Raw genomic sequence first — 16,273 nt, 5'->3', positions numbered from 1 at the left:
CCTGCACGTCTGCGCTTACCTAGCTTGATTTGTTAGTAACCTCGTCTCATCTGTTTCTGTGCTACATTTAGGAATACAGTCTGCTTCATGTACTTTCATTATTGTAACGTACGCTCAGAGTTTTGAATTCTAAGGTGCTATTGAGCAAGCTTTTATTTGAGCCTGGGTTTTTTTTTTTAGAGTTTGCAAATCACCCCAGGAGTGTAAACCCCAGATAAAGTCAGTCTTTATTGCCCCCCGCCCAAGACACCTGGAGGACAAAGGGAAGTGAGTTCATTACCTTCTCCATCCCTGCTCTACCCGCGTTTCTTAGAGCTGAGGGCAAAGACGTAGTGTAGACTAAATTACATTGGTCCAAAATTCACATAGTCTTAAATCTTTGGCGTTATTTCCACTGCTTTAAATTGATTTCTGTTTCCAAATTTTGGTAACTTAGGTTCTAAACTTAACTAGCTTGAGTCACAAAGTACTTGAATCACAATGTCCTTATCCACTTAGGTCTTTCAGCCCCATCTCATTGCTTTAAATTGACTTCTGTTTGCAGATGTTATTAACGTCGGTTATAAACGTACCTCGTTTGCATCACAGAGTTAGAGTTGGGCACTTGAAGCCCCACTTTAACAAGCAGTGTCAGATGGAATGATTTCCGTCTGCATATCCTTGGTTTGAGTTCACCTGTCTTCCCTGCATTGCTGAGTGCCCTGCGCCTTTGAAGGAGTGCGGCCCACTCAGACCTCTGCACAGTGGAGGAAGAATGGCTTCCATCTATATGAGTCAGCTGAAAGTTACTACGATGAAACACTTTCGGCAGTTACCTTGGACAGAGCCGAGATTGAGCTGGCGACGCCACTCAGCGGTAGAGAGCTTCCCAGCATGCTTCGCAAGGCCCTGGGCTCCATCCCTAGCATCGCCTGCAGGGGGCACGTTCCAAGAATCCCAGCGGGTGGGTGTCTCACACTGAGGCAGTGGGAAGGAACTCACTTCGTTCCTTCCCCATCTTAACCACACACTTATGTTGTAACTTTTGTAGTTTCAAAAGCAGAACAGCACCAATTTATTTTTCCTTCACAACTTTATGGGAAGAAGTTTTGTTCTCACTGTTGCATGCAATTTTCTGTCTCAGAAGTTCAGGATTCTCAACTTTTCACAAAGTAAGCCCTTCACAGCTTTCTTTGGCATATCTTTGTTGTCAGGAACACTACTTTTGCATTACTGAGTGAAGTAAGAGTTACTTGAACACAAGCACTTTGGTGTGGTGACAGTGGATACGAAAAGCTTGAGGCTACTTAGTTACTAGCAGGCAGGTAGCGTATACAGGGTGGACCCACTGAATGAAGCGATGAGTCACTGACTGGTATAAAACGAGAGGGGGCACACGATTTCATCTTTCTTTCGAATGACATGCAATTTAAAACTCATGAACCGGGGCCGGGTGTGGTGGGGCAAGCTTGTTATCCCAGCATTTGGTAGGCGGAGATTGGAGGACTGCAGTTTGCAACCTCAGCTACTTAGCGAGGCCTTTCACAATTCAGTGAGACTCTCTTTAAAAAAAAAAAAAAATCTCATGAACTGTTCCTGTAATTTCCTGCAGGTTTGTTGGCCATAGTCGACTGCTCTAACTAGAGCCTCACAAAGCTAAACCACAGGTGAGGGGAACCAGCTGCAGGACAGCCTTGCACCTAAAGTTAGTCATGCTGAACACAGGTTGAGGATCCCAGATTTAAATATCCACGTCTCATTCGGGAGGCGGAAACCAGAGGATCGGGGTTCACAGACAGCCTCAGCGACTTAGCAAGGCACTTCGCAACTCAGTGAGACCTTGTTTCAAAAAAGAAAAAATTCTAAAAAATAAGGCCGGGGGTATAGCTCAGAGGTACAATGCCCCAGGGTTCCATCCTCAGTACTGCAAAAAAAAAAAAAAAAAAAAAAAAAAAAACCAACCACCACCACCACAATAAAAAAACTGAAATATGCCACAATCCAAACCTTTTTGAACATGAGAACATAATACCACGGTTGGATATATCATTTCACACCATGAAGCTTTGGTCCATGTGTAATATTACTTAAATATTGTGACATGTAACATTTTTGCATTTGGACTTGGGTCCCATCCCTAAGATACCTTAATTCTGAATATTCACGTATTCTCTAATCTCCTAGGTCTAAAATCTGAAAAACTTTTTGTTCCAAGTATTTTGGATCTTGGGCACTCAACCTATACTGTGAGAAAAAAAAATTCTATTTATCAAAATGTCTTAATAGAATTGATTTGAACTGATAGAGACTGCCAAATATTCTGCCTTCTTTGACAAGTTGATTTGATTACACCTTCATTTTTTGGGTGTGTAAATCAATTCTTTTTCCCTTTTCTCTGCCGCCAACTTTCTCCCTCACATTTACTCTTTAGAGGATGATCTGAAGGCCAGGAACGTCCACTGAGGAGTTTTATTTTATTTTATTTTTGTGGTACTGGAGTTGGAACCCTTCTACCTCCGGGCTACACTCCCAGACCTATTTTATATTTTATTTGAAAACAGGGTCTCTTAAGCCAGCGAGTCTGGCTTCGAACATGTGCGATCCTCCTGTCTCTGCCTCCCAAGCGTGGGGATGACAAGTGCGCTCCACCACTCCCGGCCACTGAGGAGTTTTTTCATAGCTGTCTTCTTCTGAGTTTGGTCCTGGTGCTGTTTTGACACCATGCTCCAAGGAAACCATCAGGAGGCACAGAAATTAAACCCTGGCAGGAATGGAATCAGCAGTGTGGTTACTGAGGATTCTAGCACGCCTCTTGTAATTTTCTAGCACAAAATTTAGCTGAAGCCATAATTACTAATTTTCCTTGGGTCCTGTCATTTCGGGTTAGATATTCTGAAATAGTTGCTTTTGCTCCACGTGTGTCATTTCCAGGAGAGAGGAGAGAGTGGGAAATTGAATTCTTTCACCACAACCACAGTATTGAAAAATGTTTGAAGTGTGAAATCTTCCCATCACGGGGGAATGTTTGAAACCATATGATACGGAGGGCGCAAAGGGAGAACTCTGCAGGAAGTGTTTTGTGTTCCAAAAAATGGTGCGATTCCTCATGACCTTTAAAAAGGTGTTCAGGATTTTTGTGCTGAAGCACAGTCTCCGCGTAGTTGGTTTTCCTATACCAACACGGAAACGCTCATCGCTCTGTAACTATCATGAAATAGTCCTGAATTTTGCAGCGTAGGGATGTAGACTTGCCAGGAATCTGACCATCAGCTGAAGGAAGAGCTGTTTCTGGGGGATAAAGCCTGGAGTCTTGGCTGAGCGGCCAGCCATCAGATTCCAGCTCCAGGCTTCGGCTGGGTTCTGCGAGGAGATTTCTTCTTACTCAATTGGAATTGGCTTTTGGAGAGGTTGGGGCAGAAAGCACACTTACTTTGGGGACCCGCCGGGGAAGAGATTCACTCTCTAACCAGCATAGAGCTAGCGGGATGAAGGAAATTAGCATGCCTGTCCCCGCCTGGGCGGCTTCTGACACCTGATGATGTGGCTGTCCATTTAGATGATAAGGAAAATCCCATTCACAGCGGGGACAGCTGTTTCTTTCTGGCAAGGAAGTTTCCCCTGCCCAGCTGAAAGCTGAATGGCTGCTTGGCATGGTCTCTTAGGTAGAAGATTAACATTGAAAAATGAAAATTATAGGGTAATTCCTTACAGTATTTTAATAATATACTCTATGTTGGAAAAATAGTAAATTAGTAAATAGTAAATTTGGATTTTATTTGTTGAGATTACTGATAGATTTCTTTGTTTTTTTTTTTTTAATTTTTGGTACTGGGGTTTAAACCCAGGGACATTCTATCCCCAAGCTAGAGTCTCTGCCCTAGTTTATTTTGTTTTAATTTACTTTTGCATTTATATATTTTTATATAAACATATATATATACATACACACACACACACACACACATATATATTGTGTGTGTGTGTGTGTGTGTGTGTGTGTGTGTGTGTGTGGTACTGGGGTTTGAACCCAGAGACATTCTACCTTCAAGCTACACCTCCAGCTTGATTTTCTTATTTTGAAACTAGGTTGATGGAAACTCTCACTAATTTCTGAGGCTTTCTTCAAACCTGTGATCCTCCTGTCTCAGCCTCCCAAGTACAGGGATTATAAGCATGCACCACCATGCCCAGCTTGCTTTTGGAGTTTGGGATAGGATTTCACTAAGTTGCTGAGGCTGGCCGCAAACTTGTGATTCTCCTATCTCTGCTTCAAAGTGCTGGGATTAGAAGCCTGTGCCACTGTGCTCTGGCTCTGATCGATTTTTATAAGTCTAAGGAAAAAGATTTTTTTTATTTTGGATGTTTACCCATGTACAGATAGAGGCATTAATTTGATCATGGAATGAAATAGATTTAAAACCACTTCTTCCAATTTATTATAAATACAGCTTGATCTTGTAAAAGGTAGAGGAAATAAAATCTGATCATCTGCTTTTTCCTTATGAAATGTAGAATTGAAAATATATTTGATTTAAAATTTTTGACTACTTCACAGTTCTACCCATATATATAGTCCTGCAAAGTGTATATAGTCCTGCAAAGATGTGATCATGATTCTTATATTTTAAAAATTATTTACCTTTAGCTGGGCGTGGTGACGCACACTTGTAATTCCAGCATTCGGGAGGCTGAGACCTGAGGATCGCGGTTCGCGGACAGCCTCAGTTCCTTAGGCCCTCTGCAACTCAGTGAGACCTGGTTTCAAAATAAAGAATAAAAAAAAATAGGGCAGGGGTTGTAGCTCGGAGGTAAAATACCCCTGGGTTCCATCTTCAGACCTAGGGAAAAAAATTATTTACCTTCAAATATTTTCAAATGGAAAATAGATTGGTACTGTACACATTTTAGTGAGAAATAGTGAACATCATATATTGTGATATAGAAAATAGTTTTTTTGATCTCAGCATAAATGCAGAATCACAGCTTTTCTGACCACACTCTTTGTGTGATCCAAAGTCCACACAAGACTCTTTGGAAGAACATTGTTTAAAATCCTAGTAGGACGTGCAGATGATGCAACCGAGAAAATAATGTAGGGGTTTTGCTTAGTGACTACAGGTATATTTTCTAAGGTCCTTGCTCAACTGATGGTGATTTAAGATTACTGTAATTGTCGAGCTTTTACTCTACATTATTTAATAATGTGGGTTCATTTCTGACTTCACCGTGAACTAGAAGAACCATTGTGAGGATGCCTGTCAGCTTTATTCTTCTTTTCCATTAACTCCTCAAAGTTGGTTGCAGAAATTTAGAAATATTGAATTCAGGTACCGTGAACAAAGACAGGCCCTTTGACCGCTAGCCGCCGTCTTCCGTAATATGATTATTCTGTAGTGCTCGGCCCTATGAATTACATGTCATAATTGACTTGAATTTAATAATAGCACACCATCTTTAGATGCAATTAGCAATAATCACATTTGCCGCCGGCATTGCATACTGTGGGTGTGATGTTAAATTGAAAACCGCATACATCAGTGGTATACATCTTCTAGCATAAGTCTAAAAATAGTTTTTGCATTTCTGCGGAAATACACTTCACTGAAGTTTATCTTAATACCTCTAAAGTGTTCCCTTAACTATTTTTGAAACAACTTGTCAGAGTGTTCTTTTGAATTTCTGAATTCTGAAAACACATGAAAAGAGAAACATAAAAGTCATTTTTGCAAGGGGCAGGCGCGGCGCCCTAGCCCACGTGCACAGCGCTGGGTTTAGAGGTGAACGGTGCTCGCTGCCAGGCTTCACTCTAACGGTAGAAACAGCAATTTTAAAAATTAACTAAATGATAAGTTAGCACTATAATTAAAGTAAGATTAGGTTACAGCCGTAACAGAAGCGTGGTGTGAGTACTTCTACAGAGAAACAGGGAACGTTCTTTAGAGAAAGTAGTGTTTGAGCTGGGCTTTGATGGTTAACTGTTTATAGGGAGGCCACTTTTCTGAGAGCCTTGGCTCTCCAGAGCAATTGTGATGAGAAGACTGTGGGGTGCAGCTGCTTTCTGAAAGCTCCTGGGTCCTCCTGCGGTGTGGTCTGCAGGTAGGGGGCGGTCCAGCTCATACTTTAGCACCACTGGAGAGGAAGGGGTGGGGCAGGCCTCGGCTCAGCTGGAAGCTGCTGTTATAGGTTCACGTGAGAGGCATCTAGGCCCTAAAGGAGAGCTCTGGTCCAGGAGTAGAACCCTAGAAAAGATCGTGGATTCCCGAGATTGCTGAGATAAGGAGGGGGAGAGAGGAGAAGATGGGCGTCGTGTGTTTGCGGAGGGTGAATGAGGTGATGGTAGAAATACATTTCAGTGGTGTCATAAGAAAAGACACGTATAAAAAGCAGCCCAGCGAGGCGGATTTTATTTGTGCATAGGAGCTGGTGTGATAATCTACTCAAATGGTGGGAAATGAGCATGTGGCCAGGTCCCCAACCAATAGTGCCCGGGACCGTTGACATCAAAATTACACTTGCGCTCCACCGTGTTTCACATTGGTCCTCTCTTTGCAGTCATTTAAGCTTCTGTCCCAAGTGCATTTATCTGCCCTTTCTGATTTGCATTTCTGATCAGGTATGTCTGTGGGCTGAGGTATAGAACCAAATTTTCTTTGCTTAGTGCTAGAGCTGTTTTTGTTATTGTTTTTTGTTTTTGGTGGTACTGGGGTGGAACCCAGGGGCCTTCTACCTCTGGGCTAGACTCCCAGACCTATTTTCTATTCTATTTGGAAGCAGGGTCTCACCAAGTTGCTGAGAGCCTCACTAAGTAGCTGAGGCTGGCTTCGAACCTGTGTGATCCTCCTGTCTCAGCCTCCCAAGTGCGGGGATTACAAGCATGCACCACCACACCAAGCTTTTGAAAATCATTTAAAAAAAAATTCTTATTGGTGCATTGTAGTCATACATCTTAATGGAGTATGAGATGGTAGAGGCACGCAGGCACACCTCCCTCGTTTCGCCCTTCCCCCACGCCCATGTTTCAAGGGGGTCGACTTAGCATTTTGAGGTGCGGAGCCTCGGGCTGTGCACGTGTCTCCCTTTCCTTGGGCTGTGGCCTGCTCTTCATGTCCACGCCCACTGCGAGGTCATCCTGTTCGTCGATGCCCAGTGGGATCCTCATCTTCCTGGCCTTCTCCTTGACCTGTGGTTTCTTCCCTTAAAGCGGCCCTCAGCTGCAGTGACCAAGGTGGACAGACCTGTTCTAGTAAAAAGTTCTTGCTGCTCATATTTAATTTAGCAACCAAGAATTAGAAGAGGTTTCCAGTTGTAGGTAAATTCTTTTAAAAAGTTTATGAAATATTAAGTCAAAGTTTATATTGGTAAATTTTTGTAGATATCTTGCTATCTATTTTCATATGTCATAATTTGACATATATTCAAGACTGTCAAGTGATGCTCATCTTAGTTTTTGGTAGAACTCTTGAAGAGAGGCTCGAGCTAGGGGGCATCGCCAAAACCTGTTATTTGTGCTTCTTTGTTTCTGTAGTATTTTCATCTAATTTAAGGAATGAAGAGTAAGTACCGATTGTGCACTTAGTGTTTATAGTCAAAGTCTTCACAAAGGTATCAGAGAGAATATTACATTTAATGTTCCTTGACATATTGATTTAAGTGGATTGAACTGGAGGTGACATATTTAATTTGTTTTTGTAGGATTTAATTCAGATTTTGTTATTGAACTAATAATCTGACATCCTCATATCCTAGATTTGTTATCTTTTCAGAATGCTGAAATTTTGTAGCTCAAAAGTCAAAGTGAGTTGTAATAATTTATTAATGGAAAGAAACGTCAGATAGCATGGTAGTTCCACAGAAGGCTAAAAACTTGGTTAAAAGGCATTTATTTATGTAACGACATCGCTTGTCATAAAAACATGCCATAGTGAGCAAATTTGCATCCATTATGTTTCAATATTGTCAGGTTTTAGCTGTTTCTTTTCTTTTTGGGTATTTGAGCTCATCCTGGTAGCTAGCATGTGAGGTCGGTAACAGAACAGCCCAGAGACTTTTAACTCTTGATTCAAAGTTAAGAAACTTCAAGGAATTAAAGGGGCAAATTTATTAGACTTGCTTCTTATTCCATTTTTGATGAGTTTCAGAAGCTACCCCACAATATAATTATATCATTGGAAAGAATAAAGGAGGAAATGACATGATTAAGAGATATTCAGTCTCGCTTAGAAATATTTTCAACTTTTTGGTGCACATGGTTGGCCTGGGGAGACTGATCGGGACAGGCGTGTGCAGTGGAAGAGTGTTTTGCCCGGTGTGTGGTCACCTTAGAGTCTGTGGTCCGTAGACTTCCTGTCCTCGGCACGTGGCCACCTTTCTGCTGTCTAATCTCATTGGGTGAAATGTCCGCCATCAGCTATTTTGTGTAGACTTGGAACAAGATTTCTAAACTCTAGATTCATTTTTCTGTTACTTGTGGAAAAACCACAGTGTGCCATTAATTTGCAAGTTCTGATGTTTGACAAGATGCCTTTTTGTCTCTTTTTGAATAGAAAGATGAAAACTACCGGAGCCTCCCGCGGGACACTAGTAACTGGTCCAACCAGTTTCAGAGAGACAACGCGCGCTCATCCCTGAGCGCCAGTCACCCGATGGTGGACAAGTGGCTGGAGAAGCAGGAGCAGGTAACAGGAGTGGTCCTGCGCGTGCGACTTGGGTCCCACCCCCTACTCGTGTCTCCAGATGTCTGTCCCCTCGCCTGGTGATTGGAATTGGAAGTACATGATTTTGGTGAACTTTAAGTATCTAGCCTAAAGGCAGAGTATTTTTGTGCCGGTCACATCTTTCTTATGAATAGTTGTGAATATTTGCAGATTTCCTGGAGTGCTGGGCTTTGAAATTGGCGCTTTGCAGAAGCTCGGCAGTTGGCAGTCAATAGGGCCGTTCGTACGCTTCCAGGGCTCATGTCCTGCTCAGTAAGCACCAGCTCATGGCAAGTCAGAACTTCCCGATAGGTCTGATCTCCCTGAGCTTGTTAGAGGCTATGGTATTGTTTAGGTTTATAGGTTTTAGCGTTTCTAGAGTTCACTTGGTCACTTTGCAGAAAAGCAGTCCTTCCTGCAGTCAGAATCACTCACCATTCAACAGAAAGGACTTCTTCCAGCGTCTGTAGCTTAGAGTGCAGACTTAGCATGTGTGAGGCCCTGGGTTCCATCCTCGGCTCCGGAGCGAGGGCAGGAGGGAGGCCTGCTTCCTATCGGTGTTCCTTCCAAGGAAGACAAGGAAATTATTTGATAAGTTAATTAATTGTTTTTTGTTTAGTCTTTCTCCTTTCCTATGGAGAATCCCAGTGTTGTCTGTGTCACTTTAATTAGTTTTTTTTTTGGGGGGGTGGTCTCTGTATCAATGTGATGTTGTGTAGGTATGCATTATGAAATGACTATGACAATGAAGTTAATAAACACATCACCTCACATGGTTATCCTTGTGTGCCCCTTTGTGATGAGAATCACTGAGATATTTTTACTGGCGTAGTGAAATTCAAGGGTACAACACATTCATCAAATAAACTGACAAACATCTCTCACCTCCTTCTTCTTCTTTCCCGGCTCCTGGCACTTACCATGTACCTCCGTTATGGTGAGTTTAATTTTACTTTTGAGATTCTACACATACATGAGACCACGGGGAATTTTTCTTTCTGGGCCTGGCTTATTTCATTTAACATAATGTCCTCTGTGTCCATTTATATTTTTATAATCTTCAGGATTTCCTTAGTTTTAAAGGTTAAATAATATTCACGTGCGTGTGTGTGAGAGAGATACAGAGAGACAGAGACAGACAGATAGACACAGACATCTTTCCCCATTTATCTGGTGATGAACATTTAAGTTCCCATATCTTGGCGATTGTGAATAATCCTTTAATGAACAGAGGTGCAGATATGTCATTGACACATTGATTTCATTTCCTGTAGCTACAGACTCAGCTCAGTTGGAGCTGGATTTTCTCTTAAGTAGCTTACTTGTACTACGTTGGAGATTTAATCTTATGGCCAAACTGGTCTGTCCCTCTGTTTACTCCTCTAACAAACGTGACTCAGTGTAGAGACCCTGTCTCAGGCTGTGTTCTGTGTCCTGTGATGTAGAGGTTCTACAGTCAATCTGCCTGGTGTTTGAAAGACTCAGACACTGATAGATTAGGAAAGCCTTGGCTGCCAACAATGACAGCCTTGGTTCCTCATAAGGAAACACTGATATTCACCCATATGATGGGTGAGGAGGGAGGGAAGTGGGATACCGTTGGAGCTTAGCATCCTAAGGGAGCGTCTGGGTTCCCCATCATTTCAGGGCACCCTCCCCAGGGCCACCTGACTCCACACGCCTTCCTGGCCTTACCCCAGAACCTGCTGTCATGTTCTGCACAGAGCAGGGACAAGGCCGTTGCTGTCCTTGTGTCTTTTTAAAAGTAGTTAACCCAACCCGGATGTGGTAGTTCATGCTTGTAATCCCAGCATTTGGTAGGCTGACACAGGAGAATCGTAGTTCACGGGTAGCCTCAGCTACTTAGCAAGGTCCTTCGCAACTCAGTGAGACCTCTTTTAGAGTTGGGGGTGTAGCTCAGAGGTAGAATGTCCCTGGGTTCCAGCACAGTACCTAAAAAAAAAAAAGTAGTTAACCCTTCCCATAGTCCTCCCTATGGCGCCCTTGCTGTTCTGCCTGCTGAAATTGCAACTTGTTTTTGCTGTCTCCTAAAAACAAAAAGCAAAACAGAAAAAGAGAAGCGAAACCAACTTTTAGCCTAGGGGTTTAAAAAGATAATACTACTCTTAATTTTTAAGGATGTAACTTATCTTACTATTACAATTGTAGATCTGTTTTTAAGCAAGTCATATCGTTTTTCTTTGTGATCTTGATATGATAGATTTCTTTTTAAGCAAAAAAGATTTCGCTCAGAGGCCACAAACACACAAATTTTCCCTCAAAGACGGAGATTCGGTTCACTTCTGTTGACATCATTTGAAATATTTGTTTTATGATACAGAGGTTTTGGAAAACAGACATTCCTTCAGTCTGCGTAGGCAGCATTAGCTGATTAATTCCTGAGCCTACAACCATCTTCCGTGGTCCAGGCATGAATGATGATGATCGATCACTAAAGTTGGTATGATGATCCTGTCTAGCTGGAAGAGTAGAAGCCACTGATCTCATCAACAGAATTACACTGAAATCTCTTTAGTGGGACCAGCCCCCAAGACAATGAAGTCCAGCCGATGAGCCTGCTCGTGGGAGCAGCGCTGTCGTTGTGGTTGAAGAGGAAGAGGAGCAGGTGCCGCCTCGTGTACTGGCGATCTGCCCGCCATGCCCGTTAATTGCGAGTTTGCTCCGCTAACTCTTCCCTGAGTCTTCTGAAATCACTGACCTCATGCCCCTCCTCAGGCCTTCTTTTTTCTCTTTAGCTTTTGCCTTTAAAATATAGAAAAGGGATTTATGTCCATGCATAGAGCAAAGTTTTGAACAGTTGGCAGAGAGAAGGAAGAAGGGGAAGGGGAGGAGGGTGCGGAGAGGAGGAGCTGGTGGTAATGTAGTGGTGGTGACCCTCAATTTGAAAGCCTTCAGTCTCTGCAGTAGAACCACTCTGCCTCACTGCTGGAGAGGTCCAGAGAGTTCTAGATGTTAGGTGCCTCTGTGGCGTTGTTTTCTCTCTCTTCTCATGATCGCTGCTGCTCGAGGCTTTCAGACCCCATCAGCCTCGACAGTGGGGTGAACAGCGGAGAGGAAGGACGGGCTGAGCCTGTGCTCCTCCAGGAGTGCAGGTTCTGTTGTTCCCCGGACCCAACGAAGGGAAACTCTTTCCCTCTGTGCGTAGATTGGTTTAACTTAAGAGGTGCTGTCTCTTCTCCGACCTCTGCGTCATTGAGCAGGGGGCCTTGTCCTTCTCTGTGGGATGAGCTGGCCTCCCCCAGTGCTCCACCCCAGTCCTACAGCAGCCCCACCCCAGGTGGCCCCTTGTGTCTTTCAAAGAGCACCGATTTTACTACTTCTGTCCTGTGACTTGTTTTTCTTGAGATCCCAGAGGAAGTGCCGAGGACCAGAGCCTAAATGGTTCGTTGTATTCCTTTGAAAAAGTTTTCTTCTGAAACGTTGACTCTGAGACTCAGGAAACAAAAAGCAAAACAAAACCCCTGCTTTTGATGTTGAACCTTCTTTCCAGAAGTTCAATCCTTCAATCCATTAGAGTTTCCATGACTCTGCATGGACTATAATTTGATGTTGGCAGATAACGGATCATAACGCCACTTTGTTCTTATACCCTCTTGCTTTATTGCAACTAATAAATTCCACAAAAGATGAGACAGGGACTTTATAGGACACAATTGGGAGAATTTAGGACCAGAAAGCAGAGGGGCCTTAAGGCAAATGTAAGCTATTTGGGAGGCTGCTATTTTCATGACGTTCCTCAGTAAACACACCTGAACCCAATTAACAGAACCAGCAAGGAGGTGCAGGTCCTCGTCCCCTACCACGGCAGCGTGGTGGTGCAGATGGACCGTCCAGGCCTTCAGAGAGGACCCTGTGACGTAGGGGTCACTCCACCAGGAACAGCTTCATCCAACGGGCAGATTATACTGAAGAAGGAAAATTGACTCGTGTTGGATGAGGACACAGTTCTACTGTGAACTTAGGTGTCCTGAACACCCACCTTCGTCCCCTTGCTAGCTAAAAAGGAATCCTACCATCCAGGGGCATGAGTGGGAGTCGCAGAGCCAGGAGCTTTAGGAGCAGCGAGGAGGCTGATTTTGTTTTGCTCCTGATGCTGGGATGGAACCCAGGGCCTCGCACGTGCTGGGTGCGTGTCTCTTCTGAGCTGCGCCCCAGCCCCAGGTCCCCTTTTTCTTCTTGTTCTATGTACCTGTCACCCTCTCCAGCCAGGAAACATCTGCTCTGTACTTGAATAGTACATTCCAAGCTTTTGGTGGTGATCTCCTTCTGAAAGGAAGGAGACTGCTAAAGGAATGCCATCTGTTTTTTTTTTTTTTTTTTTTTAATTGTAAGTGGAATTTCTTGAGCCCTAGATATTGGAATATTAGCTGGGTATTAAATAAAAAATATCTTTATATAGAGTAGTACTATAAAGTAAAGACAGATCACTTGGCCCATTGTAATAAAAACCTATTCACACCTGTTTATTCTGATAATTAATTTTTTTTTTTTTTTGGTGGTACTGGGGTTCCTGGAAGCCCTTCTATCTCCGGGCTACACTCCCAGACCTATTTTTACATTTTTATTTGGAAACAGGGTCTTCTAAGCCAGCGTGTGTGGCTAGCTTCGAACCTGCGCGATCCTCCTGTCTCTGCCTTCCAAGTGCGGGGATTACAAGCGTGCGCCACCACGCCCGGCTTATTCTGATAATTTAAAACCTTTGAAAATATTTGTATTCACACATTATAGAAAAAGTTTGTTAATTTGTTTCATTTTCACTTTTTATTATAATTAGACCTTTAGACATTTTTTTTCCTTTTTTTGTTACTAGGTATTAAATATAGGGACTTTCTACCTCTGAGTTATACCCCAAGTCCCATTTATTTTATTTTATTTCATTTTATTTTATTTTTGTGGTACTGGGGATGGAACCCAGGGCATTTTACCTCTGAGCTACACCCCCCAATCCTATTTTTGTTTTATTCTTTAGTTTGAAACAGGGTCTAAGTTGCAGAGGGCCTCACTAAGTAGCTGTCTGAATCTGTGATCCTCCTGTCTCAGCCTCCCAAGTACTAGGATTACAAGTGTGTGCCACCACACCTGGCCTTTGCATTTTTGATTCTGAGAAAAGGGATCACTTGGGCAATGAGGTTTACTTTGAGCCTGAGATCCTGTCTCGACCTGCCAAGTTCCAGGATTAGAGATGTGTGCCACCTCACCCGGCCTGGACCCACTTTTAAATATCTCTGGCAAAAGTAAAATTAAAAGATAGTAGAGAAGCATTTTTAAACTTATGCAGGTTTTATGGAGGCAGTTAAAAATCTATTTCTCTCCCGGTCACTCGGTAAGTAATCAGGTGCCCGGTCTTGCGTGGTTCGATGTGGTCTTCTAAACTGGCGAGTGTCTGGGATGGTCCGGTGGAGGCTCCTGTTCAACACAGTTCAGTACAGCTGGGTTTTTCACGGATCTCCATATATGGAAGAACCCCCCCAACCCCCCAGCACTTGTTAAGACTTTGTAAAACAACAAATTCTTAGATTGAGAACTAGCCATATGACATAAAGAAGTTTGTTTCCAGAGCATGAAATGGTCATACTTTTGAATGAGAAGATTAGGAGATGGCTTATTCAGAAATCAGATGACTACACACTGGCCTGTGTAGTCACTTGGGTTACAGCCCTGGAACACAGGAACTGTAGAAAGTCATGTGTAGGGACAGATGGGCTTCGTGGCACGGCTGTCCTTGATGGGACCTGAGATTGGCATTGCCGTGTGGTCATCAAAATGTATTTTTTTTGTTTGCTCTTTAGCCCAAAGGCAATGAGTGCCCAAATGATTATTCGGATTATCTGATTAAAAATGACTTAAGTTTCCTTTCTTTAAATTGTGAAAGCCTATATTTTTCAGAGTCAGAAATTGATTAACATGATTTCCCGTTGGCAAGCCTTTAAAAAAATTCATGTAGAAGCAAACATCATTGTGTTTTTCTCTAGCAACACCAAATGTAGAAACTAAAAACATCATGATTGTTTTAAAATTAAATTTAGTTTTCATTATAAAATGCCAGAGATTTTTTTTCATAACGGAAATCTGTCCTGCGCCCAGCAACACCAAAAACAAAGCCAAAATCCAATCTTTTAAGAGAGTTGTCTTCCACCTAGGTATATTAATAAAAGAGTAGATTTTGTGCGTTGACACTAGGGTCACTGCTGCTTTACTGCTTGTTTAAAGTTGGCCTGTAATGACGGACGTGTGTGGCACACGAGTTTCTTCACGAGCCCTGTGTGCTTTCTCCTTTCTGCCCGTGAGTGGCGAGTGGGACCCTTGGTGGGCTTGTCCTTAAATGGACAGATGGACTTCCTGGAGAGGCCTTTGTGGCCTCACACATGGCCACCCTGCTAGGTATATTCTCCTGAGAGATGTTATCCTTACATATATTTTAGGACAAAAAGACACATCTAGTCTGAGCCAGGTATTCAGGATTGGGATGTGGGGGCCTCCTTTCTGGCCCTTGGCTCACCGATGGTGTGGCTGTATCCTAGGAAAATAAACTGCAAACTTCCTTTTGCTTGTGCACACAACGGGAGAAACAGTCCTCCTTAGGCAGGTGTGGCTTTGGGTTGTGAATGACGCAAGCTGCAAGGCAGCCTCAGGTTCTGATGTGTCGTCCACCCTCCGAAGGTGGTGCCACTCTTAACTAGTTTTCTTTCTCTTAAGAACGGGCTCAGTGGTACCACTTCAACAAAGCTCTCGTGTATTGAGCACCGTGTATGTGTGTGTTCCACCCTGGGGATGGAACCCGGGGCCAGGCGCAAGCCCACACGTGTTCTACCGCGGAGCTCCACCCTGGCCCCGAGGAACCAATTTACTGTCCTAACCACCCTTTGCTTGCTCCCTGGGCTTCCGATTTGCGATGCTGGCGGCTCCATTTTCATCCCTGGTGTATTTCCAATGCCCTCCCCCTCCTTTTGCAGAATTGGATTTTTGCTTCTGTGGCATCTTATCGGAATTAGAATAAAACTTAATCTTTTTAAATCATCTCTGGTTCTTTTCTGAAAGACATAATCTGACACAGAAATGACATTAGTGTTAATCTCTGTGCCTGCGTCCAGTTTCTGCATTTCCTTTGTTTTTGGCAACCCTGCATGGGTTTAACAGGATTAGATGGTGGAGTGCTATTTCAGAATGCTAAGTGTCCCCGCAGACGTCTGCCTGGCCCCTTGCTAATAAGCACGTGGCTTACTTTGGATGTGAGTGGGTCAGGTGGGCTCAGTGTTGCAGGCTTGCTTTTGGAGCTGGCTCCCAGAGTTGGAAGTTTGCACATCAATTTCTCCTTTTCCTTTATGACTGGTCATAGTTACTGGTTTTTTGGCCTGCGGAGCTCAAAGCCTGTGAGTCAGAAATTCCACTGTGTGAAAATTTGTGGGTGCTGTGTGGATTAACCTTCATGGGAATCTGTTAGTAGCTGGCGAATTCCTTGCCTGTGAATAAAGCGGCTAGAAGCAGACATTGAAGAGTCTGCACTGTGGATAAAGATGCAACTTCAATTTAACTGTGACCTTCAGGTGTCGCTCCCTATCTTCATCACAGGCAATCTTAGA

At 43.3% G+C, this 16,273-nt stretch overlaps 1 protein-coding gene across 15 annotated transcripts in view; it reads left to right on the top strand.

Annotated features, from left to right (window-relative positions):
* The window catches only part of PARD3 (par-3 family cell polarity regulator), a gene marked incomplete at both ends in the record, with an annotated part of 556,932 nt that overhangs the window by 249,884 nt on the left and 290,775 nt on the right, over window positions 1-16,273 (top strand). For 13 of the 15 annotated variants that reach the window (XM_080716978.1, XM_080716991.1, XM_080716987.1 and 10 more), the window contains one exon: window positions 8,523-8,654. The exons of the other annotated variants lie outside the window; for them this stretch is intronic. In XM_080716978.1, the coding sequence (XP_080573104.1) occupies window positions 8,523-8,654 (132 nt within the window). The remainder of the gene's footprint in view (window positions 1-8,522; window positions 8,655-16,273) is intronic. 15 annotated transcript variants of the gene reach the window in all.

Source organism: Muscardinus avellanarius (assembly GCF_963383645.1).
Source record: "Muscardinus avellanarius genome assembly, chromosome: 20".
Lineage (NCBI taxonomy): Eukaryota > Metazoa > Chordata > Mammalia > Rodentia > Gliridae > Muscardinus > Muscardinus avellanarius.
Note: the sequence above shows the minus strand (reverse complement) of the source record. Positions and strands in the feature narration are given on the sequence as shown.